The sequence below is a fragment of the Labrus bergylta genome, chromosome 21 (assembly GCF_963930695.1).
Source record: "Labrus bergylta chromosome 21, fLabBer1.1, whole genome shotgun sequence".
Taxonomy (NCBI): domain Eukaryota; kingdom Metazoa; phylum Chordata; class Actinopteri; order Labriformes; family Labridae; genus Labrus; species Labrus bergylta.
Window position 1 is genome coordinate 12,063,475 of NC_089215.1, and position 22,385 is coordinate 12,085,859.

General features: G+C 39.0%; 6 protein-coding genes across 16 annotated transcripts; 1 reads left to right on the forward strand and 5 right to left on the reverse strand.

Annotated features, from left to right (window-relative positions):
* Nucleotides 1–783: 783 nt before the first annotated feature.
* On the reverse strand, nt 784–5,828 carry LOC109988230 (sesquipedalian-1). Of its 2 annotated transcripts, none has more exons than XM_065949928.1 (4): nt 5,735–5,828; nt 5,217–5,331; nt 4,397–4,700; nt 784–1,393 (listed from the first exon to the last, which is right to left on the reverse strand). In XM_065949928.1, exons 2-4 carry the CDS (start codon nt 5,295–5,297, stop codon nt 966–968), a joined length of 813 nt encoding a protein of 270 aa, XP_065806000.1. In that variant the 5' UTR covers nt 5,298–5,331; nt 5,735–5,828; the 3' UTR covers nt 784–965. The 2 variants fall into 2 exon arrangements, with proteins under 2 accessions (XP_065806000.1, XP_020495312.1); XM_020639656.3 differs by having other exon boundaries at nt 5,217–5,327; nt 5,730–5,772.
* A 736-nt stretch (nt 5,829–6,564) lies between these two features.
* LOC109988118 (zinc finger and SCAN domain-containing protein 21) lies at nt 6,565–9,730 on the reverse strand. Of its 2 annotated transcripts, none has more exons than XM_020639507.3 (3): nt 9,319–9,730; nt 8,689–8,879; nt 6,565–8,573 (listed from the first exon to the last, which is right to left on the reverse strand). In XM_020639507.3, exons 2-3 carry the CDS (start codon nt 8,876–8,878, stop codon nt 7,642–7,644), a joined length of 1,122 nt encoding a protein of 373 aa, XP_020495163.2. In that variant the 5' UTR covers nt 8,879; nt 9,319–9,730; the 3' UTR covers nt 6,565–7,641. The 2 variants fall into 2 exon arrangements, with proteins under 2 accessions (XP_020495163.2, XP_020495155.2); XM_020639499.3 differs by having other exon boundaries at nt 6,565–8,576.
* A 149-nt stretch (nt 9,731–9,879) lies between these two features.
* Nucleotides 9,880–10,906, reverse strand: LOC109988295 (rho-related GTP-binding protein RhoG). The gene is made up of 2 exons (XM_020639745.3): nt 10,774–10,906; nt 9,880–10,654 (listed from the first exon to the last, which is right to left on the reverse strand). Exon 2 carries the CDS (start codon nt 10,627–10,629, stop codon nt 10,063–10,065), a length of 567 nt encoding a protein of 188 aa, XP_020495401.2. The 5' UTR covers nt 10,630–10,654; nt 10,774–10,906; the 3' UTR covers nt 9,880–10,062.
* Nucleotides 10,907–11,050: 144 nt separating this feature from the next.
* LOC109988129 (zinc finger protein 287) lies at nt 11,051–14,584 on the reverse strand. 5 transcript variants are annotated; one of them, XM_065949412.1, is made up of 4 exons: nt 14,458–14,584; nt 14,280–14,342; nt 13,105–13,329; nt 11,051–13,033 (listed from the first exon to the last, which is right to left on the reverse strand). In XM_065949412.1, exons 3-4 carry the CDS (start codon nt 13,301–13,303, stop codon nt 12,135–12,137), a joined length of 1,098 nt encoding a protein of 365 aa, XP_065805484.1. In that variant the 5' UTR covers nt 13,304–13,329; nt 14,280–14,342; nt 14,458–14,584; the 3' UTR covers nt 11,051–12,134. The 5 variants fall into 5 exon arrangements, with proteins under 5 accessions (XP_065805484.1, XP_065805483.1, XP_020495190.2 ...); XM_065949411.1 differs by having other exon boundaries at nt 14,273–14,342; XM_020639534.3 differs by having other exon boundaries at nt 14,280–14,578.
* Nucleotides 14,585–14,821: 237 nt separating this feature from the next.
* On the reverse strand, nt 14,822–19,660 carry pkmyt1 (protein kinase, membrane associated tyrosine/threonine 1). 5 transcript variants are annotated; one of them, XM_020639265.3, is made up of 8 exons: nt 19,641–19,660; nt 17,543–17,959; nt 16,960–17,194; nt 16,552–16,831; nt 16,371–16,477; nt 16,110–16,282; nt 15,738–15,961; nt 14,822–15,541 (listed from the first exon to the last, which is right to left on the reverse strand). In XM_020639265.3, exons 2-8 carry the CDS (start codon nt 17,918–17,920, stop codon nt 15,166–15,168), a joined length of 1,773 nt encoding a protein of 590 aa, XP_020494921.2. In that variant the 5' UTR covers nt 17,921–17,959; nt 19,641–19,660; the 3' UTR covers nt 14,822–15,165. The 5 variants fall into 5 exon arrangements, with proteins under 5 accessions (XP_020494921.2, XP_020494905.2, XP_020494897.2 ...); XM_020639249.3 differs by lacking the exon at nt 19,641–19,660 and adding an exon at nt 18,904–19,038; XM_020639241.3 differs by lacking the exon at nt 19,641–19,660 and adding an exon at nt 18,900–19,030.
* Nucleotides 19,018–21,611, forward strand: LOC109988322 (elongin-B). Its single transcript, XM_020639779.3, has 4 exons — nt 19,018–19,157; nt 19,762–19,896; nt 20,042–20,150; nt 20,531–21,611. The coding sequence occupies exons 1-4, from the start codon at nt 19,155–19,157 to the stop codon at nt 20,641–20,643; spliced, it is 360 nt and encodes a 119-aa protein (XP_020495435.1). The 5' UTR covers nt 19,018–19,154; the 3' UTR covers nt 20,644–21,611.
* Nucleotides 21,612–22,385: the final 774 nt, after the last annotated feature.

A 22,385-nucleotide genomic window follows, 5' to 3' on the forward strand; every position in this document is an offset into this window, starting at 1 on the left:
ACCTTTTTTTTATTTTTTATAAATAATCCTGTTGTTTTTCTTCATGTGATTCAAGTTTCTGGCACTAGGAACGTAAATCATCTTCAATGATGATTATTATCAAAGAAACAACCAAAGGTTTATTCCCGTGTAAAGAACGTTGAGCAGCCACTTCAAATTGGGGCTTTAAGGTGAAAAAAGTGAGCGAGAGCGACAGAGACGGAGAAAGAGCCCAGGCTCTGTCAAAGACCATAAAAACAAGACAGCTGCCGTAGTGACTGAAATAGCGCTAACCCCCCCCCCCATTCTCTTTCTCAGCCATTTTTCCACTTCTCAAATTTGACAGACAGACTTACTTCACCCTTCTTGGCATGCTTCCCCCCTTACAACTGTCAGCCTTTTATATTTTAACCCCACACCCAATGACCAAGTGTCTCATGAATAAAAACAAATCGGTCAATAAGGTGATCAAAATACATAACCTCACCTATACATAGAGTATCAAATAAGCGTTTAAAAACAATCGCAATATTGGGACCAAAGAGGATTCTTAATTCTGATTGAACTCTTTATGGAGAAGATCTGATTTTTGTTCTTCATTAACAAACTGGTCAAATTATTTTTTCTGCAATCAGGAACGTAAAATGTGTCATTTGCTACCCTATACTTTAATGTTTTAAGTTTTATGGCCCGGTTAATTCAGAAAGAGGTGGAACAAATACAGTAGCTATTGAAGTAAGAAGTTTTAGTCATTGTGTGTTTTGAAACCAGGAAGAGATCTCTTGACTGAAATAACAAAACAAATTGGACAGATCATATTTCATTTATTGACTCAACAGCATACATAATTAGTTAAAAAAAATTAACAACACAATATATACGAATTTATCTTAGCATAGTTCATATGACTATTCACATCATAGGTTTGCAAAGCAACCACAGTTATTGAAACCAAGGGCAGAGTCACAGTTTGTATTTCTCAGAGATTATCCAAAATCTATTAAGTTTTCTTGCTGAACAGCTTCACCAGCTTGCCCCCTCTTTAACCAATCAGCAATCAGTTCCTTCACTTCTCTTCCAAAATCTTCATGCAATTTACTGAACTCCTCTTGAGAGCTGAAGCAGAGACCTGACAACTCTCCGAAAGACGGAGCAGAAGTGTTAATAGGCACCACGTTGGCGCTCCTCTTGGGCCACAGTTTGGGTGATTTTTTACTGTATGATTTGGATGAAATGTTGAGAGGTAGGAGCATCGGACTGGTGGTAATGCTGGGTCCTGCTCCGGCAAATGGTGATGGATATGACGGGAGTGTGGAGGTTTGTATGCTTAAAGGGGCAGAAGGCAATCCTGCTGTGTTGTAATTGGGCATGGTGAAAGCTTTGGCTGGTTCCCCAGAGAACTCACCTAGTGCATCTGAGGAAAAAAAGCACACAGACAAAAATGTAAATAACCCCCAAAAAAGTGAATTTATGTTTAAAGAGAACAACAGAGACACTTAGGCCCTTCTTACACCTGGCATTAACATGTGTCCTGGGTAAACCTTTCACAAGGAGACAGCTCTAAGTATGTCATTAACAGCTTGCATAAATCTCTCAACCTACTTAGTAATTAATCAGAAGTCACTGCTCCATTCAGTAAACAAATTAAGTCAAATATTTTCTGTTAGCAATGATGAACTCATTTGTTGTTTTAAAGAGTCCCCAAATGGAAATACCACAGCATGTTTCTGGTATTTACTTTCCGATACATTCATTTTGTCTGTTATTGTGGCTCGGCTCCTATTTGTCAATATGGGAAACTACAGTTGTGATATTGTCTACACCGTAATGCCTCCTGACACTACCCATTGCATCTTAAAACAAAAGCATGGTTATAGTACTCCTTAACTAACAAAAGGGGGCAGCATTGTATTTTGGTTTCTTTATAAGGCTCTGTTGCAAAAAGTACGTCAGTGCGTGCGTGCGTGCATCAGCTGACTGCACAGTTCGGACTCTTTAAGGTTCATTACTTAGAGAGCCTTCACACATAAATATGTTGTCTCAAACTTACAGTGTGTCTTTCATGCAAACGGTCATCTTCGGGTAATTCAGTGTCAGATATTCATGAAATGATTCACGAACAGATGTGAGTTTACCCCTTAATGGTGCGCTACTCTGTAGTCTGGTCAGCTCTGTGGGGAGTTCTAAGTACTTTTCCAGTTTAGTGACCACAGAAAATCTATCTTATAACCTGCAAATGGGCCCTGTCAGTATGTTATTCTATGGATACTAATCCAACTCACTGGCTCTCCTTTATGCGCCATGAATCCGGGCAATCTGTGTGCGTAATTCGAGGAAGAATTTTAGTGCTGCCCTTTAGCTAAACCAGTGGACGCCTGTGTGATAGGGTAGCCTATGTATTATATTGGGTTTTTTGTACATGTTTATTTGATAGGGACAAATAAAATATACATAGACAAACTGAAAACAGCAATCCAATGCAAGTAAGTCATGTTCAGTTGTAATTACATTTTTACCATCTAATGAGAGCTGCTGGTAAATGTGCCACAGTATTTGTAAGCTGGCTCAAACTCTCTAGCGATCAAGACAAAAATGTCCCTGGATGAGCTACAATATATGATCTGTCAACAAAGTCCGTTAACATTAATTTGAAATAATCATTATTCATATAATCTTATGGGAAATTAAAAACTGTAAATAGACTGTGGTCATATTCAGACCACCAAACTTTTGTCTGAAGGATCAGATCCGATGCTTTCTCAATGCTTAAAGGGGCAATCACATCTGTACTTAGACCTGCAAACTTGTGATCAGATCACCCAAGATGCATGTTATCACCAGGTGTAAACAGGGATTTGGACACAGATGGAGGTTGGGGATCAAATAATCAGAGTAAGCCTATTTATACTAAACAGATTTAGAGCAGGAGAAAAGCTTGTATCTGTGTTCTTAAATCCATAATCAGTGTCTGCACAATTACAAAGGGCTCTACACTAATACAAAGGTCTGATCAGGCCCGCAAGGGAATCTCTAACTAAACTCCGTTATCATTTTAAATCCTGTGTATATTAACTCATTTTTATTGAGTTAAGATAAGAGTTAAGATATTTTTCAGAATAAACACTTTAAATGTTGCACAATCACTGGATTACAATTGTTCTAGTTGTGCTGCTCGTTTAGTCTCTATGTAAACACTTCAGAAACAAACAACAACACTCTTCATTCACCACAACACACGTCTCCTTCTGAATAAGAGTTGTGGTTGATCTGAAGGACATAGTTTCTAAAAAGATAAAAAAAAACAAATATTTTGATGAAGATAGATTTTGTCTGATAGGGCCTCCATGTTCAGTTCCTGCCCTAAAGAAAGTAGAATATAAGCCTGCTTTCTTTTCCAAAGTCTGCAACTTTTGCTCAACCTAAAGACATTATATGAGGTCATTGCATGTTTCTAACTGCACACCACGGTAAACATTGTTAAAGCACATGCATCCAATAAGTATATAATACAATGCTAATGGTTGCATATGAACGACGGCAGTAAATTTATATATATTTTTAAATGGGACTTCTCGCAAAATTTCAAAGTTAATCATGATTATTCGCACTTTTGATGTTCATGTTTGAAATTCAATTATTTCACATTTAAAAAAACAGAAATAGTAAGGCTTTTATTTTGAAGTTTTGCACTGTCTTAAGCTGAGAGTTCATCACTTTCTGTTTGAATTTAAGTAAGAAACATCTGGTTGATTAAAGGTTATGACATTAACTTAACCAGGGTGAAATGGACTCTTTACGGATCAAAAACTAAATGTTAAAATCTAAACAGAACGGTAAATAAATGAAATGTTTGAGGACACAAGGTGAATATTACTTTTGATTCGTCAGCTGAGCTGTCTGAAAGTTTTTTTTAAGTGAAATGAGACATTCAAAGATGCAACAGTGTTGTTGTTTTCCATCACTGTGACTACAGGGAGACACTGTGGAGGCTCCACTTTCATTGAGTGTTGTTTGTTTATAGGGAACTATTACTGACTCTATTTCTCAACCAGTTCAGCTCATGACTGTGTGTCAAACTAATGCTTTTTGGTTTTGCTCAACACATCTCACATTGAATGGTGTTCACCTAAAAGGACACAATAGCATGTGATTAATAGCGATTAAAAAATGCATGCATTCATTTCAGACTTTAATTAATTGTGATTAAATGCTGACAGCCCTGATATAAACACAACACAACAAACAGAAAAAGGTCAAGATAGTACACAGTGTGCATACTTTGTGTAATGGTGTACAAAGGGTGTCAGATGTGGAGGCTGTAAACAGTGATGCCTCACACAGCTGCTCTCAGAACAAAGACAGCTCTCTCTCACCCTCAGATATGAGAAAATAGACACTTATGGTTTCTATCTCTCACCTCTGTACTTCTTCTCCAGGTCCATCAGAAGGACTGACAGGTAGCTGTGGTTGGCCGACAGCAACGCTTTGATCCAACTCTCCTGGCTCGCCTGGTCCTCGGCTGCAAACTTGTAGGTCCGCAGTCCTTGCTCACCCCACACCAGCGAGAAAGCAAACTGCTCCTCAGACTCACACAGCTGGACGGTGCAGCCCTCTAGAACAATCACCCCTGTTACTTCCCGATCGTCCGGCCGGTCCTTGTAGAAGAGGAGGTTCCCCTTCAGCACGAACCAGCGCTTCTGATAGGAAGTCTTTATCTCACCCTGTGGGACAGTTGTGCCATCTGGGGTTTACTGACTCAGTTAGAAATGACTAATTTACTCAAGTTCTTACACAACTGGCATGGAGAAAGCACACAGGGAGGTCATGTTACAGAGTTGTTTATGACATTTCTGATGTGGGAACCAAAAAGTGAAGTAGCTTTTTTTATTTTCTTTCTGTGTGCTCTAAAATTCAAAATTATTTCTTTTGAGTTCATCAGTAAAAATAAATAAATCAAGCAATACATTCTATAAAACCGTTATTGAATTAAATAGCAGCATGGGATTTTTCCAATCTAATTTTTTTTTTTTTTTTGGAAAAGCACTTTATAACTTTTTAAAAGGCGGTGAACAAATGAATTATGGTAGTAGCCTATTAGGAAGACATTTATGAAATAATGCTGTTTTGGGTGACTTTTGAAAACATCAATTTGTAGATTTTTGAAAGTACAGAAACCTCACATTAAATGTTAATATTTCTCAACTTCAAATGTATTCTTAATCATTGAATTATCTTACCTTTTTAGACAGGTACCCTTCTTTGTCCACAGGTGAGTTGCAAGATTCAAAATAGGAGACAATCTTTTCATGAAACTTCATTTCAACATCTCGGGCTTCTCCGACCTGAACCTGCAACATTAAAGGAAACTAAAACCCTGAACTCACTTCCCCTTTTATTGAATGTTATGCTGTTTGTTTAGAGGGAACTATTAAACTGACTCTATATCTCAACAAGTTCAGCCCGTGTCTGTGTGTCAAACTAACACTTTTTAGTTTTGCTCCACACACAATTAAGTCTTAACAACATCATAGTATTTGTATCGTCTGTATTATCTTTTGGAAAACTGCCAGTGACGTCGCCATTAATAACGCACAGGCTGTTTTGAGTTTTGAGGTGCACCTTCCGGGTTAATGTTAATATCTGTTTGCGCATTTAAAACCTCATTTTTAACACAGTTCTTTTTCTATTTGTGAAAATGAAAACCTAAAAGCAGATAATTTCTCATTTCCACATGGTTCTTGTTTACTCACCTGCTTTGACGTGTTTCAGTTTCTTCCTATGTTGATGTGTGTGTGTGTGTGTCAATCACTTCCTGGTTGCCAAGGTGAGGGCAGCTCCACGTCAGCAGCCCGCACCCCTCTGCATGTGTATTTCGAACTTATTAATCAGTACCCTAAATAATCTTTAATCTATTTTTTTTACGATACATATGAATTGAATTGACATTTCATTTCCGTTTACTCATTAATAATGCATTTTAAACAGTTTCTCTTTGACTCCTGCAGTACCTTTTCTCTTACTGTGATAGTTTGTACACGAAAAAATAATCCTTATAGTATCTTAACGTAATAACCTGATTCTGTTTCTCCTTCAAAAGGGCAAGTAAGGACATATAATTCTTGCTGATTTGCACCTTTCTTTAAAAAAAAAATGTCCATCAATTACTTCCAGAGGAAATAGAAAGAGGTTGTGTTAAAGCAGCACTTTGTTTGAAATTTGTCATGTGGGAGCACATTAACGTTGAGTGCTTTACTTCATTATTAGTTGGAGTATAAACTCAACTCTACAGAGGTTAATCCCTTATGTAGGTCTACATTTGTTAATTGGCTACAGAAGGTCGAACACAATAAGATCAGTTACTCAACCTTAACATACACTTTATTTTCTTGCTATATAGTATTTGTATTTGAACTATAATACTCATCACACGTTGAATGTTACTGTGTGAACTGTTTTGTCTGTTGTGCAGGGTTTGGCTTTGGGTGGTTATACTGTGAAAATCCCTAACGTCTGGTTTGTAAAGTCAAGTCTGTGCATATGATAAATTCATATTTTTGTCTTATATTACTTAACCCAACTAACTCATGAGGCGAAACAAAAATACTTTATTCCATAAATTCCTTGAGCCCCAAGGGGATGTAAGAGGTGTCTGCTTTTACTTTGTAATTTTAATTATTACACCATGACGCAAATGTATATCAACAAGCATTTTGAGTTCGCAGTATGTTCACCGGTCCTCTGAAGAACCAAATATCAATATACAACACAATACAAAACAATATACACTTGGCACTTTGTAGTGGAACTAACTGAGTTTATTGCTTTTGCTCTACAAACACCTGGTTCCATTTTATTCTATATTCATCTGCAATAAAGATATCCAGCATCCAACAAGCACCAATTATTCCAGACAATCAGGGGATATCAAAGACAATCATGCTGTTATTCTGATTTTAAAAATAAATCAATATTTGTCATTAGGTTTACATACTTATCTTAAGAGATATGGTTTAACACATGACCCAAAGAGGTGTTACACTATGCAACACTGTCATGTTACGATTCTTCGACCCTCTCTTTAGTAGTACAGATGCACCAATATGCCTTTAAAGAGCAAATATCAAATTTTTCTTCTCATTTTTGTTGATGCTACGATGCATGTAAAAAAAAAAAACAATATCTGAAAAGAGCTATATATTAATATATTTCTTTTAGCAGTTTACCCATGCCTCTTTTAAAAGGTTTACACAGACCTGTTGATGTTCAGGTCAGCTGATCACAGCACTGGTTGGTTTGAGTTTTGATAGAAAAACAAATCTCATCGGCCAAATAGAACATTAGGCTGACATCAGTTCAGAATATGACATCATGCTTTTATATTTGTGTATCAGTATATGTAGCGAGTCAGCCTCTTTGGTTAAGTGCTTGCCTGCTGTGGCCCTGTATAAATTATTAAGAGAGGGACTACTGTAAGTGGCCAACAACGGGCTACATACCACAACTTTCAGAAACTTCTTTAAACAATTCCAAATGCTTTACAGGAGCTTTTATAAATTAAATACACTGCAAATATTTCTAAACAAAATTCAGAGAGCAAAAATATTCCTTCACATATTCTCCAGAAAGTAGGCGTTCTGATTGGCAGTGAGTCTAGTTTAACCATCATTGCTGCTGTTCCCTCCACACTTGCTGTAACTGTAAAATCTCTCCGATGTGGATCTTCTGGTGTCTTTTCAGGTTCTCCCCCCGACTGAAGCTCTTTCCACACTGGCTGCAGTAGTAAGGTTTCTCCCCTGTGTGGACCCTCTTGTGTTTTTTCAGGTCCCCTGCCTGACTAAAACGTCTCCCACACTGTATGCAGCCATACGGCTTCTCCCCTGTATGGCACCGCAAGTGGATCCTTAAGTTCCCAACCCTGCTGAAAGACTTTCCACAAACAACACACAGGTGTGTTTCCTCCCTGCTAAAGTGCTCCATTCTCATTTTTCTTGCATCAAAAGCAGCCTTGTGGGTTTTTGTGAATCCATGCCTCCTCGGTACGGCGTGATTTGAGTGGAAAAAGACTCGTCCGTGAGATTCAGTGCTAACTTGGGACCTGTGTTTCTCAGCAGAGTTGAAATGTGAAGAGTTGCTGCTTAAATCTACACATCCACTGTGCTGCTCCTGATCCGATGGCTGCTCTGATGCTGCTAAGTCTGTTGGTTCTGTTTTGATGACAGCCAGGTTCAGCCCAAGTGAGGCTTGAGAAAGTGGGATAGACGCAAAATTTGATGAGGCAGAATTGACATCCCTGTTTGCACTCTGTGACACGTGGACAGTCACTTCCTCCTTAACAATCTGTGCAACCTCCTCGCTTTGTGCTTTGCAATGTTCTGTTGCTTGTGCTGTGTTGCACTCAGACTGTGGTTTAACGTTATTGTAGCTTTCCTGTTGGTTTCCGTCCTGCTCTCCCTCGTTGTCGAACGTGTGGCCCATTTCATTGTTTTGGTCTGTGAGGGATACTTCTGCCTTACACCTCAAAGTCAGGCTGGACTCCTGCTCTTGATGGTGCGCGCTTTCCTTTTCTTGAGGTAATGAACTTATTGCAGGAGAAGCTGCTGTGAGATGAATACCAGGAAAAAAAGAAGGAGTGTTACACTTTTTCAGAGGTAACTCAAAAAGATGAGATGATAACATACGCTGTCATGATAAATCCTCATGAATACCCACCAATGCTATCTCTTGATAAGTGTTCCTGAAGCTCCTGCAGTTTTCTCTTCAAACTCTCATTCTCTCTCTGTGTTCGGGAAGTTTTGTCCTGGTACTCCGACACGGTCTCCTTCACCACCTCCAGAACCTCCTGCACAGCTTCATTCAACAGTTTGGCCACTCGAGCGTTCAAACGTTCAAGTTTAGACATCCTGAAATAAAATGACAAAAAAAAGGGTGAGATTGCTTCTGAATTAAGCCCCTGGAAATGAAGTATTATGTTTAACAATACTACTAAATGACCAATAATAGGATTTTTTTTTTTCTCAATGACAAAAACACAATAGGTGTCAGTAGTTCAGAAATGTACTGAGCTATATCAATTCATCTACTTTTGTTGAAGTTAAATTATTCCCCAGCAAGAGCTTTGATATGTGTTACATAATAATGTGGTTTAATATTACAGGTGCTTTAGGTCGTTTTCAATCAGGTTAATCCTCCAGGGTCCTTTCATTTCAATGTTATTTACATGAAGCAGAAATACACGTTTTGCTGAGTTACAGACAACATAGTCGTTCTCGGTTTATATTACGTTGACTTTAAAGCAAACATATTGAAAACTTTTGATTTAGTTTCACGGCGTAACGTTACCTGCCAGCTGAGCCCGTGAAGTCAACACCGACGCACCTTTAGCACCTTTCTGTGAACTTAAATGGTAACAACAGAGAGCAACTAAATAGGACACAAATGTATAGAGCTAAACCAGAAGAGCAACAAAACCCAATGGCGACACCCGGAAGATGTACCCGGATCACTTCCGGTGGGGTGTGGACTTTTCAAAATAAAAAAAAATCTTGGTTTGGTTTTTGTTTTAATGCCGTTTGGTTACCACTGTCTTTTGGAAGAGACTCTTATTCATCTTCTGTTACACTAATTCTAAAGCAAATGTTTGTAGTCAGTTTGAATTTCCCTCGGGATCAAGAAAGTATCTGTCTGTCTGTCTGTCTGTCTGTCTGTCTGTCTGTCTGTCTGTCTATCTATCTGTCTGTCTGTCTGTCTGTCTGTCTGTCTGTCTATCTATCTATATCTATATGGAAAATAAAATACATTCCATACTTTTTTCCTTTTGAAGCAGCAAAAACAAAATATGATAAAACACAAAGGGCTTGTAAATTAGGCTTAATTATTACAATAAAAACAATCAACAGGGTGTACTTTGTTACATATTTATATAGAGTACAACACTTCTGTAGCATTCACGTAAAGCTTCCTTTAGGATTGTACAAACATAATGTCTTTAAAAACAAATAACACCATGAGCTCAGTTAACAGAGACATAAAAAATGCACATACAAAACATAACATCAAAATAAAATTCTCTCATCAAGCTATAACCTACAGGAGGACACAGGGATTCTTGGTTATAGATGAATGACTAAGAAAGGAACGCACAGCCTCTTCAAACACCTCATCCAGCCCTTGCTGGTTGATTGAGGCACACTCAAGATATTTAACAGACTTTATTTGCTTTGCCAGCTTTGATCCCTGCTGCTGGGTCACTGTGGTCTGATTCTTCTCCCTCAGTTTCTCCAGGACCTCCTGATCATCACGCAGGTCACTCTTTGTTCCCACAAGGAGAATTGGCACATTGGGGCAATGGTGTTTAACCTCTGGGTGCCATTTGCGCCTGACATTCTCATAGGAAGTTGGGTTCGCAATGGAGAAGCAGATGATGACAACACCGACTTTGTTGTAGCTGAGAGGGCGTATATGGTCATAGTCCTCACTGCCAGCACTGTCTAAAAGGTTCAGGCTGACGGTCTGGTTGTCTACGTTAACCTGGGTAGCTAATATGTCAAAGGAACTCAGGTAATCTGTAGGAAAGATCTTTCTGACATAGGTGAGGATTAGACGGGTCTTTCCTACATCATTGTCTCCAACAATCACACACCGAACATTCATTGTAGCACCTTCACCTCCGGAAACTCTGAAATGTAAAAAGTTATAATTAAGCACACTAAGTAGGATTCACATGATATGATCACATCTGGATCAAAGATGAAAGAAGATATTAAAACACAATTGGAATTGAAAAATTCAACCTACTTGTCAGATCTGTCGTATGTTTCCTGTAGTCATCCTGTATAAAATGGTTTAAATACTATTGAGTAGAACATGACATATGAGGTAAAGTAGGCAGTCCTTTGCACTTGCACAAGGTTTAACAAGTTTCATCCGGTTGGGGGGGGAAAGAGAAGTACATGCTGGAAATTTTGGAATTTCATAATACTTTCAAAATGTTCTCTGAAACCAGTCGCTGGACTTACCGTACCAGAGGTACAGTTTACTGATCAAAAATAAGACAAGGTAAAGGTGAAACATGTAACAGTAAAACATTTAATGCTGAGTAATCCAGTTCAGTACATATGACTCTAAAACAGATAAGACAGATGCACAGATACTCCTATTGCATTATGTGTTACATATAATAAAGTACTGAATCCCAATTTTGGTCTGGAATTTGTGCTGTTGACATATTGGATGACATCATGTTCTGTAAATGTCTTCTAACAATAGACCATTGACTGTGTCCTGTCCACAAATGGTGTGATAAGGCTTCTTTCATTTTATAATGTAGTTCTTTGTGTCAATATTGACCACAAGGAGCTGCTTTGAAAATAACACCAGTTTTTTTTAGGGCTTTAACTATATCTATCATTCTTACGCTGCAACTGGATTCATTTGCTTCAAGCATAACAGACTCATCTGGCCTCATGGCAAACTTGGGCATCTTTAAACGCTTACACTTTTTCCATGGACCTATATTTTTGGTAGCTATTTTTATACATACATTCACAGCCTCGTTAAGTGTCAGAGATCAGCTATTGACAGTTTTCTTCTCTACTTATGCTGATATCTCTAAAGGCTGGATTTACTACGTACTTTCATGTGGCATGCCTGATTATTTATGACTGAAAACACACCTTTAGACTGATCACAATAAGACAATCATTTCAATACTTTTACACACACTGATCATACTGAACTCTTCAATTTACTCGATGCTCTAAAGTGTTATGAAGTCAGCAACGTCTGGTGTCGATTTTAGGATTTAGATTATGTCGAATCATTGTAAAGGAAACTTGTTGATAAAGAAAACTTGACAATAAAGAAGCACCAAAAAGATTCATTTGGTTTGAAAATGAATGTGGAACCTTAACCAAAAAAAAAAAAAAAAAAAAAAAGGACACAAAAAAAGTATGCACAAAGAAAGTCAAGATCAGACAATGGCAGTACAGCAGGAATGTTTGAAATACTAGACTGTGCTTGATACTTAAAAGCTAAAGGTACGACTTATTTGACTTGAAACTGTCTGGGTTATTTCTATCTGCATGAAAACAGGCAGCGCTGTGTCTATAACATAGCTATGAATCAATAAAAAAACAACAACTGTATACATGGAAGGCTCACAGATGAGTCTGCTGGTGTTTCTTCATGTTACTCGAGTGACTGAAGCTTTTACCACAGTGGCTGCACTTGAATGGTTTCTCCCCTGTGTGGTAGCGCAGGTGAACTTTCAGGTAGCCTGACTGACTGAATCTCTTCCCGCACACTGAACAGCAGTACGGCTTCTCCCCAGTGTGCACCCGACTGTGTTTCTTAAAGTCGCCAGCATGCCTGAAGGTGCGGCCACACAGCACACAGCTGTAGTGTTTTCTCACATTTCTTTGGAAAATTCTTAAGCCTGGACCTTCAGCTTTTGTGTTCTTCTGGGCGGTGTATTGTTTTCCTGCTGTTTCACTGTCCATGTCTTTGTATCCTTGAGTCAGTGGCTCGTCTATTCCATTTTGGTTCAGACTAAAGACAAGCCTTGTGTCATTAGAGAGTCCTGAATTGGCTTGAGAAGGTTCTAGGTGTAGCGCGTAAAGGGATGTCGCTGTTCTTGCATCCTCAGCATATGAATCACTTTTGCTGTGCACGGTGCATTCTTCCGATGTAGCCTCTTCTTTTATTGTATGATCTTTTTCAGAGTTTATAACCGCGGTGGTACAGACCATGTGGTTTGAAATTGATGCTGAAAGTCCATCTTTGATCTCAGTTTTTAGAGTTTTTGGTTCAGACAAGTTATCACCTTTAAAATGTGAGCTGGTTATAGCACAAGGGGAGAGACAGGAGTTGGGTAATGTTTTTGTGGTTGCTTCACAGTCAAAGTCTTTGAATGAATATGAGGGACACATTGCTGCACTGTCTTTGTCAAAGGAGATGAGTTTAATCACCTCTTCCTGCTCTTCGTTTTGTCCCTGTTCCATGAGATTAACCTCAGCATCAAACTGCGGGGCTGCAAGGGACGTTTGTGCCGCAATCCCTACAAAAATAGAGGCAATATTTAAAGAAACAGTCTCAATCATTTGTGCAACAAGTAATTAGATGATTTACCATTGCTTTCCAGTCGTGTGCTCTCCTGCAGCTCCTGCAGCTCCTGCAGTCTCCTCTTCAGACTCTGGTTCTCTCTCTGTGTTCTGGCAGTTTTCTCCTGGTACTCTGACACAGTCTCATTTACCACCTTCAGAACCTCCTGCACAGCTTTAGACAGCAGCTTCTCCACTCGGAAGTTCAGACGCTCAAGTTTGGACATCTTTATCGACAATTTAAACTGGCAATCTGGAGAAAAGGGGATGGCAATTGTGTTTAATTGATCAATCCTTGCAGGAGCGGAATGCTTTCTACAAAGGTTTGTTGAGTTTTGCTTCACAAGTCTATAACAACTATCAAAACAATTTTTAAGACTCTATTCTACAGAAACTAGAGCATGCAAATTAACATATCATTTTACCCTAATAGCAAACAAAGGCATTGGTGTGAGTGAAATAAATACACTTTTTGAACATCAAATACTGCTCCAGGGGTCACAGCAACATTTTTCTTATTGTGTTACCTCACAATACTTTTGTGTTCCCTTGCAAAATATTTTATTTTTGTTGTCAACCTGGCATGAAGTTAAACAGAAGCTGAGGACAGGTGGTCAGCAGAACATTTAAAAACAACTCTTTCCTACCATAGTAAGACAGACACAACATTATTATACGATCTCTGATATTAATACAACACTTAAGTTAATAAAATGTACTTCAACATGTTTTTTGGGGGATTATTTGGTAATACAAATACATTAAACCTATGATCGCTCACCTCACACATAAAAGATCTCCGGTTGGTTTTACAGCAACTCTTTGTTTTCGAAACATACCTTTAAATAATTCTGGGGATTCATTTAACTGTAAAAAATAAAAAAAATAAAAAATACAATAAAAAAAACCTGTGAATCTGTGAATTTTCAACTATACCAGTCTACACTGCCTATACCGGTGCAGTAAAAAAAGTGATGCCAAGTTTGCAAAAGTATTGTGAGGTAACGCAAATGCATTTGTTTAGTTTTCTGCAAAGGGACCATTAACAATACTCAACATTAATGTTACCATTTGATTTAATTAATTCAATTGCGTTGAATGCAAAAATAACCCTCGAATGAAATTCTCGCTGTGACCCTCAGGAATGAAAAGAGAAAGGCTCCTCAGTGTTTTTTAGGATATCTCTTAACTCTTACATCAAACCTGATGTGATGGACGTCAAACGATCTCAGTCTCTGATGAAACCAACTTAATGTAGAAGAAATCCTAAATGGAAGAAACTCATTGTATTCATATTCAAATTGATGCAGAAATGATCGACGAGGTTGTAAAATCCAGTGTCAGGACATGGTAGGCAAGGAGCCCATTTATCATCGTTTACCGTATCTTTTCTGGAAGATGAGTCCTGTACTGGTTTATCAAATAAATATCCCGATCGATTTTGTTTATTTTCGCAGGAAACACGAGCAAACATGGACACTCACACTTCCTGGGTATTTTCAAGTGGCTAACATCCAGGGCGAGGTGCGTTGCTGCCATCTACTGGCGAAGACAAAAACAGCGCTTTCAAAATAACAAACCATTCACTGCAGATCACGAGACAGATTTCTGATTTGTATCTAGAGTGAAATAATAAATGTGTTAATTATTTTCAGTGAAATAATGCGGCGATGGGCCATCACTGCACTAAGATGAACTCATAATTATTGGAATTATAAATTACCTTTACTAAAAACACAACAAAATTTGGATTTTTCCCTTCCTCGATTTATTTTCTTATGCAACTCAAGGTACAGGAGTACACCAATATAATGATAACTTATTTAACAACAAAACATCCCTTATCATTTCAGCAACAGATTGCATTTACACAAACAAAAAAAGTGCTTAAAAGTCTGATAATATATTCAACCCATTGCCCCTGAATGTTTTTTTTATACATGACATATTAAAAGAGGCTATTATAAGACTTTAACAATTTGGCAGCAGTAATTTATACAAAATAAGAAGTCAAACTGTTACATTCATACATTAGGTTAAGATTGACTCAACATTTTAAGGCTAATATCTCCCTTTATTTAATGTAAACTCATGGCTCTCCTTCCAGCGTTGTTTCCTCAAACAGGCTTAGCAGGTTCTTTGGTTCGATGTTGGGTCGGGGTAATGCCTCCTCGGTCTGGACCCAGCTGCGGCCACATCTCTGCGAGGACTTGGTGGATACAGAGTGTCGGCTGTGCATGGAGATTTCGTTCAGGCTGTGCGAATTATTGTTTATCGGGCTAACGCTGGGTGTAAGAGTGCGGCAGGAACCCTTTGAGTGAATGCTGGAGGGCGTGTGTGCCAAGTTACAGGAGAACCAGTCGCTCATATTTGAGTGAGTAGGTGTGTTGGCAGGACTGTGATTGTGCATTGGTGAAGCTGGGAGAGGAGTGGATGTGCTTTCCACAGATAATCTGGATTTGACCCTGTGGAAAGAGTAAAATGAGAGTTTAAGCAGGGTATATGACTTATATTACAAATTAAGTCTTCAACTAACTCTTCCTTCAGTTAGGATGTTCATATGAGTGAGACTTTTTAAAGAGCTAACAGAGAGATAAATGATTCTTAGAATTCAGAGTAAAGAGCAGAGGCAACACGTTTATCAGTAGAGTGATTATCTACCTGTGTGAGAAGGTAGGGGAAAGCTCTGCGTCTGTAGGGTCCAAAAGAAACACTGCATCATCTTCTGGGCTCCCTGAGTCAGCATGCATGGCACTAAGGGGCAGGGTGAGATCCCTGTCCCAGCTGTCTTTGGGAGGAGTGCAGGGAACTGGCTTTGTCCAATGAGGGAGAAAGGAAGGAGTGGGAAGGAAGGACAGCAGTCTGCAGCCATTGCGCACAACAGACTACGAAAAAGAGACAAGAAACATTTAAAATACTTCTGAAATCTTGCGATATAAATATACAAATTGACAGGTTTAGTCATTCCTGGAATAGTTGCAATACATTTTATATTCTCAAGATACATTTTTGAAGGTGTATTGCACATATTACCTGGCAGAGGGAGGCCAGAGTCAGCAAAGTCTCGGCCAGCAGAAGATAAATGCGTCTTTTCCACCTGCGTTTCCAAACAGAGCGGATGGCGAGGAGCTCCGGGACCGTCGGCCTCTCAGATGGATTTGGTGCCAGCATCTTCCGCAGTACTGTCTGAAGCTCAGCTGACAGGCCTTAACACATACAGGCGAAAACAGTTAAACAGAAGATATGAAAACTGAAAATTGATTTTTAAGAATCTAGAAAGAAAGTGAATCTTACCACTGGTGAACTCTGAGGGGAGGCAGCCTTGTCTGAGCTGCTGCCAGCCTTCTCCACCATTTGGAACCTCAATATTGCAGGCGAGCTCCAGAATAGAAACACCCAAACTAAAAGCAAACAATTCAACAAATGATGCACTGTTTTACATATTTGATAATCCAGTTTTTCTTAGCATTTGTACCTAAATACATCTGCCGCAGGTCCATACTCCCCATGCAGCAGCTCAGGTGCCATGTATCGAGGATCTCCCTCCTGTGCATCCTCTTTCCATTTCCCCCCTGCGGGCTCTGTACTATTTTGCTTTAACTCAAGCAGCAGCCCGAAGTCCCCCAGCTTGAGACGGCCAGAGTCAGTCATGAGGACATTGGCAGGCTTGAGGTCCAGATGCACAAAACCATGAGAGTGTAGGTGCTGCAGGGCTGAGAGGAGGTCACACAGGTAGGCCCACGCTGCAGGCTCATCTGAATTCAATAGTTTTAAAGGAAAGAAAAGGAAAGGAATTCATCTTTTTCTGTGGCAAAAATGAATGTTTATTAAATGCAACATATTCTAGTTTATACAATTATTGTAATGTGCCTTTCCAACAGACCTGGCCCAAGTTGGTTCTCAGCATGAAGTAGCAAACTGGTGCTGCAAAGCTCTGTCTGGATGTAAAGTCGGCCGCACTCTTCCCAGGCTGCCACAAAATCCAGGATGTGAGGGTGAGGACACAGGCGCTCATGGTTCCTTGCTTCTCTCACACTCCGGTTCCTCTCGCTTTTACCTCTGAAGCGATGAGCCGAGCGCTTGACTGCATACTGGCGGCTGTTCTTGTTGTTTTGCACCTAGAAAATGCAAGACAATGCTGAGGGTTTAGCTTTTACAGTTAATTGTAGTCGCAGAAAAAAAATATGGGAGAGATTTTCTTTGTAGTTGTGCTTCTCAATTAAAAAAACAACAGCACAGCTGTTCAAACTGCCAAAATATATATATATATAAAAAACACTTCTTACTAAATTTAGCTCCCTTTCGACCCAATCCCATGCTTTTAACACAAACAGATACAAATTAAACCTTAAAAAAAAGATTTGAACATATAACATCATTTTTTTCTAAGGATTTTAAACTTGTTAATTCAGTTTAAATATGTGTTTAACTGCTTTCATACACATACACATTTTCCCCTTCCTCACCTTGTAGACCTCTCCGAAGGATCCTCTTCCCAGCAGCCCCAGATTAGTGAAGCACTGGTTGAAGTAGGACTGCTGTTTGCTTGGATCGTATACAGAATTGGCAGGGGGAGACTTACTAAGGGAACAAGACAAGGGCGTGAAAGGGGATGGATGCTGGGGGAACATCCTGCTGAGAGGGGGACATCCTTTAGATGGTGGCAGTGGGGGCATAGAGTGTGAGAGCCAGGTAGGGGAAGAGTATGACGAGTTGGATGTGGACGAAGAGGAACAAGGAAGTCTGCGCTTTTTGAGGGAGAAGGACTGCTCTGCTTGGGAGAAGTGGGTTGGAATAGGGAGAGGCACCCTGGACATTGTGGTTTCCACTGCCACTGACATCATTTGGGGACTTTTTCAGTTCCTTAGTCCGAAGAAAGGTACCTGCAACATTCAAAAGAAAAATAAGCACTGGCTGGCTTAGCTGACAGTTAAAATGGATGTATAACTGTATACTTCTGACACATGAGCTTCAACATTTGATTTGCCAAAGAGAATCTGTTCAGACACTAAAATATGTCACCCCTTTAAGTTTCTCTTTTTTTCCTCCAGCTTGGTCTCACTTGGCCATGACTGTACACATCTAATAACCAGCTTAACATGCTTGACAGGTTTTCTGTTAGAATAGAATAAAATATAATTACTTTATTGATCCCAAACTGGGAAACTGTGGCGTTACAGCAGCAGGTTATCCAAACACACAATATAAGTAAAAAAAATAAAACCACAATGTTAGCAAATCTAAACATACTAAAACTAAACAAACTAAATATAATATTAACTACAAAGTAAATAAGCACTAAAAGATATCAAAACTAAGAATGTGAATATATACAACCAGGATTTAACTTAAGCATTACTAGTCTTAAATAGGAAGATTAAATATGGAAGATTGAATGTAAATGTGCAAAAACAGAGTAGTAAATGGACAGTATTGACACAAGTTAAAGAAGTACTAATAAAATCCACCTGATTCTTTGATACACAGCAGCTGGTACCGTAAACACGGTAGAACAGCTATGATCACTTTAACGTATTTTAGTAAAGTTTACCAAGAATACTCTGTAAAATGAGTTACTTTTCTGAATAAGCTACAGCTTAATTTTACATCATGCAAAAAAGCAACAGACAAAAGCAATGTGAATGATTTCCTCTCGCGAAGAAGAAGTGACAGCAAAACAAAACATTACTGTGTCTAACGTTACGAACCCGGTCAGCGACTTAACAACGTCACCTAGCCAGCTAGCTCCACTTCCACAACACTAACGCGTGTAATTGACAGTTTAGCGTTCAGTAAGAACAATTTAGTACCGAAATCACACACCGACCATAGTCCAGTTTTGACGACAGTCCGCCAAACAAGCGGAGCTCGGTTGGTAGGTTGTTTCCCCCGGTACAATCAAGCAAGAAGTCACCTCGCGCCAAATTCTGAACATTCCACGTAGTGACGCGCACCGCTCTTCTGTGAATACCCGACGCGCATCTTTATTGCGCAACATCCGTAAGCGGTGCAGTCTGGGGTTCTGCTGCACACAACACAGGGCTGGCGCAACTTGGCTAGCTAGGCTGACCACTTGAAATGGTAACTTTAACATTATTATTTGTTTTGCGTCGTTTCACTGGCTTTATGGCGAAACGTGGGCTGACGTTTAGCGCTTGTTTAAAAGTGTAAACGCGTAAATAACAAACAAACTCTGTGTTGAATACACATTTTGGTTTGTGTTTCCTACCCCCCAGCTAGCTAGCTTTGATGCTAACGTAGGTTTGCTATGTTAGCTTTCCCATCAGGCTGTAAGGTAACTTATCTTAGCCAGGCTAACCTTGGAAATGGTGTAACGTCAGCAAGCGTGTCAGATTAACTGAAGCTGTCACTATTTTACTTACTCGTTTACCTAATGGGCTTATTTATGTGTCTTTTTAGATGAAGGCTGTTTCATGAAGTCTAATTCTGGGTTAGCTAGAATCGACGTCTGGTTTCCACTGCTCAATATTTGTGGGTAGCTTTCAGATCGCCTGAAACGTCAATTTCTGTGTATTATGAAAGAAAACTCGCAGAACAGCTGACCTTATAATGCTGTTAAAGGTTTCGCCTCCACGTTCAGTCACCATACAAGCTCCTCGGTTGCTTTTTTACACACTAAAACTTGCGTAATTGATTGTATTTCTTCTTCATCTTCTTCTTTTAGGACGTGTTCTTAATGATCCGGCGTCACAAGACTACAATCTTCACAGACGCCAAAGAGTCCACTACGGTCTATGAGCTGAAGCGCATTGTTGAAGGGATCCTGAAGAGGACTCCTGAAGACCAGAGGCTCTACAAAGTGAGTCAAGATTTGCCCCCTGATGCTGAACTTGTCTTTCCTCAGCACAACTAAAGTTCTCCATTTTAAAATGTCTCACATGCTGTTTTCCATATATTAAAAGTGAATTATTGGGTGATTTGACATTTAAACTTCTGATCCAAAGGATGACCAGTTGCTAGAGGACAGCAAAACGCTTGGTGATAGTGGATTCACCAACCAGACTGCCAGACCTCAGGCCCCAGCTACAGTTGGTCTGGCTTTCCGCATAAATGGTATGTTTAGTTTGGTATTATTGACTCTACAGATCATGTTTGTATTCTCCTTGGTTAATTTGTTACATTTCCCTTATTGATTTTAGGATTTATGGCAGCACATTTTACTTTTTAACATTCACAGTGTATTGATGGGTTCCAGGATTGGGATGCAAATGTTTTCTAATTTCATATTCACTTGAAGAAGTGACTTAAAAGACTTCGTCCTCCAGATGAAGTTTATTTTGCCCCTTTTTTAGAATACATTAAGAGGAGTAGATCATACTTGCAACCTGTAAAAATGTCTTGGCAGAAAGAAATGCTGTAGCCACACGTATCCAGTCACAACTCCGCTGTCACAATAGAGCTAAATGTTTTCTGTACTCCACTCTGTCCACCAGACGAGATGTTCGAACAGCTGCACGTCGAGGCCTTCTCCAGCCCCCCAGAACTCCCCGATGTGATGAAACCTCAGGACTCGGGTAGCACTGCCAACGAGCAGGCCGTGCAGTGATGATGGGGCGAAAAGAAACGAGCAGTGGAGAGGAGAATGGAAGTGGGTGTGTGTGTGGATTCACTGCAGTGGAGAAGTAGTGGGGTGGAGAATATGTAATATAATATTAGTTGATGGATGGGGGCGTTATAGGTAACCAAACCTATCCATGTTACCTTCATGCTATCATCCCAGCATCACAACCCCTCCCCTCTCCTGACATTAGCTTCACAAATTATTTTTAACTTTTTGTTTGATTTCCACATCACATGCATTTTTATCTCCTCGATTTTGCTCTTAAACACCAACCTGCTCAAAGAAGGTTTTGAGTGAAGAAGTTGGTTTTGGAAAGTATGATTGTATGTGTGTGTGTGTGTGTGTGTGCGTGTGTGTGTGTGTGTGTGTGTGTTTGTGTGTGAGTTATAATAATTATTATCATTTAAATATTTTTTGAAAAGGTGAAGGCGTAGTTGTGTGTCGCAGTGCTCTAGAAGTAACACGAGTAGGTAAGGAGTCCGGTGTCTGAATCGGCAAAATGCATGAACAAGTTAAAAAAACAAAAGGCTTTATTTCACACAAACAGCTAAACCTTCAACTGTTAAGTTTCCTTGGTCTGATTTCCCCAGTTTTGTTGTACATTTCTGATTTGATTTCATACCAGGAAAGAAGTTCTTTATGATTATTACGTGTACTTTTGTGTTGTCATTTAGTGTTTTTTCTGTATGTCTAACTCGTCAGTTCTTTGTTGTATGTTTCATGCACTGAGACCAAAGCCAGTGACCTCTTTGACAACAGAGGGACTTTTTATTTGGTCAAAGAACATTTTGTCTGTGACATACAGCGTACACAGGAGAAGAGTTTTCCAATGTTACAACTTCCTTTAAAAGAAAATGTACCACATGTCACCAACATAAATGTGGCACCTTCCCCTTATCACACAAACATAGCCTGTAACTGTGAGCTTGCTTAATTAAAAAGTTTTTCCTGTTTTCTTTTTTACACAACTGACTGTTTCTTTATTCAAAACAAGTTTGTTTTTTTTTTGTTGGGAAATCTTGCAAAAATAACTGCTTAAGAATAAATGCTTTCTTTATCTCCAAACATTAGGTATCCAAAATATTTTAGTTCACATACAGTTCCCTTTTTTTTTTTTGCCACATCTATAAATGTTTTTGGAGAATTTACACCACTAACGTCAAACCAGTTGAGAACCTTAAACACACGTATGAATGCACATCATGCTCAAAATTGGCAGGCTGGATTATTTGTTTTTCAACTAGTGATTTACACATAAAAGATGTGTTACCGTTGAGTTCTCTGGGAAAGGAAAAACTGTTTCGTTTCCATCCATATTTTTCTCTGTGTAGTTTACTGGGATAGTACAACAGTTTTCTTAAAGGAAAGAGTTTCCAGACCAGTGTAAATGCTCTTTAAATAATTTGGCAAAAAGTGTCTGGGGGGTTTATTTTATTCTATGGCTAGTAGGAAAAGAAAATAACAATCATTGCCTCCTTAAATCTTTTAAGATTGTACTTCTGGTAATATTAATATGGTAATATCCTGCTATGTTGTGCAGAACTCTCTTAGAAAATAGTTTGGCACAGTGTGTTTAATGCATGTACATGTATGTAGAATTTTGAGAAGAAAGTATTTGGTGTATTTTGTAGGCATATGTATAAGATTGTATTGTTCACTAGATCCATATCTATTGAAATGTGTATTTTTAGGTCTAATTGAAGGAGACATGAAACTATGAGGTAAAA

Excerpts from the sequence above, each read along its gene's own strand:
- LOC109988129 (XM_065949412.1), bottom strand. The coding sequence starts at position 13,303 with ATGTCCAAACTTGAGCGTCTGAACTTCCGAGTGGAGAAGCTGCTGTCT. Across the intron at positions 13,034-13,104 it reads CACACGACTGGAAAGCAATG|GGATTGCGGCACAAACGTCC; the intron begins GTAAATCATCTA and ends CTATTTTTGTAG.
- LOC109988230 (XM_065949928.1), bottom strand. The coding sequence starts at position 5,297 with ATGAAGTTTCATGAAAAGATTGTCTCCTATTTTGAATCTTGCAACTCA. Across the intron at positions 4,701-5,216 it reads AAGGGTACCTGTCTAAAAAG|GGTGAGATAAAGACTTCCTA; the intron begins GTAAGATAATTC and ends ACTGTCCCACAG. Across the intron at positions 1,394-4,396 it reads CCTGGAGAAGAAGTACAGAG|ATGCACTAGGTGAGTTCTCT; the intron begins GTGAGAGATAGA and ends TTTTTTCCTCAG.
- pkmyt1 (XM_020639265.3), bottom strand. The coding sequence starts at position 17,920 with ATGATGTCAGTGGCAGTGGAAACCACAATGTCCAGGGTGCCTCTCCCT. Across the intron at positions 17,195-17,542 it reads CCTTCGGAGAGGTCTACAAG|GTGCAAAACAACAAGAACAG; the intron begins GTGAGGAAGGGG and ends TGCATTTTCTAG. Across the intron at positions 15,962-16,109 it reads CTCTGGCCTCCCTCTGCCAG|TCTGTTGTGCGCAATGGCTG; the intron begins GTAATATGTGCA and ends TCTTTTTCGTAG.
- LOC109988295 (XM_020639745.3), bottom strand. The coding sequence starts at position 10,629 with ATGAATGTTCGGTGTGTGATTGTTGGAGACAATGATGTAGGAAAGACC.
- LOC109988322 (XM_020639779.3), top strand. Across the intron at positions 19,897-20,041 it reads AAGACCAGAGGCTCTACAAA|GATGACCAGTTGCTAGAGGA; the intron begins GTGAGTCAAGAT and ends TCTGATCCAAAG. Across the intron at positions 20,151-20,530 it reads TCTGGCTTTCCGCATAAATG|ACGAGATGTTCGAACAGCTG; the intron begins GTATGTTTAGTT and ends TCTGTCCACCAG.
- LOC109988118 (XM_020639499.3), bottom strand. The coding sequence starts at position 8,878 with ATGTCTAAACTTGAACGTTTGAACGCTCGAGTGGCCAAACTGTTGAAT. Across the intron at positions 8,577-8,688 it reads CTTATCAAGAGATAGCATTG|CAGCTTCTCCTGCAATAAGT; the intron begins GTGGGTATTCAT and ends TTCATCTCACAG.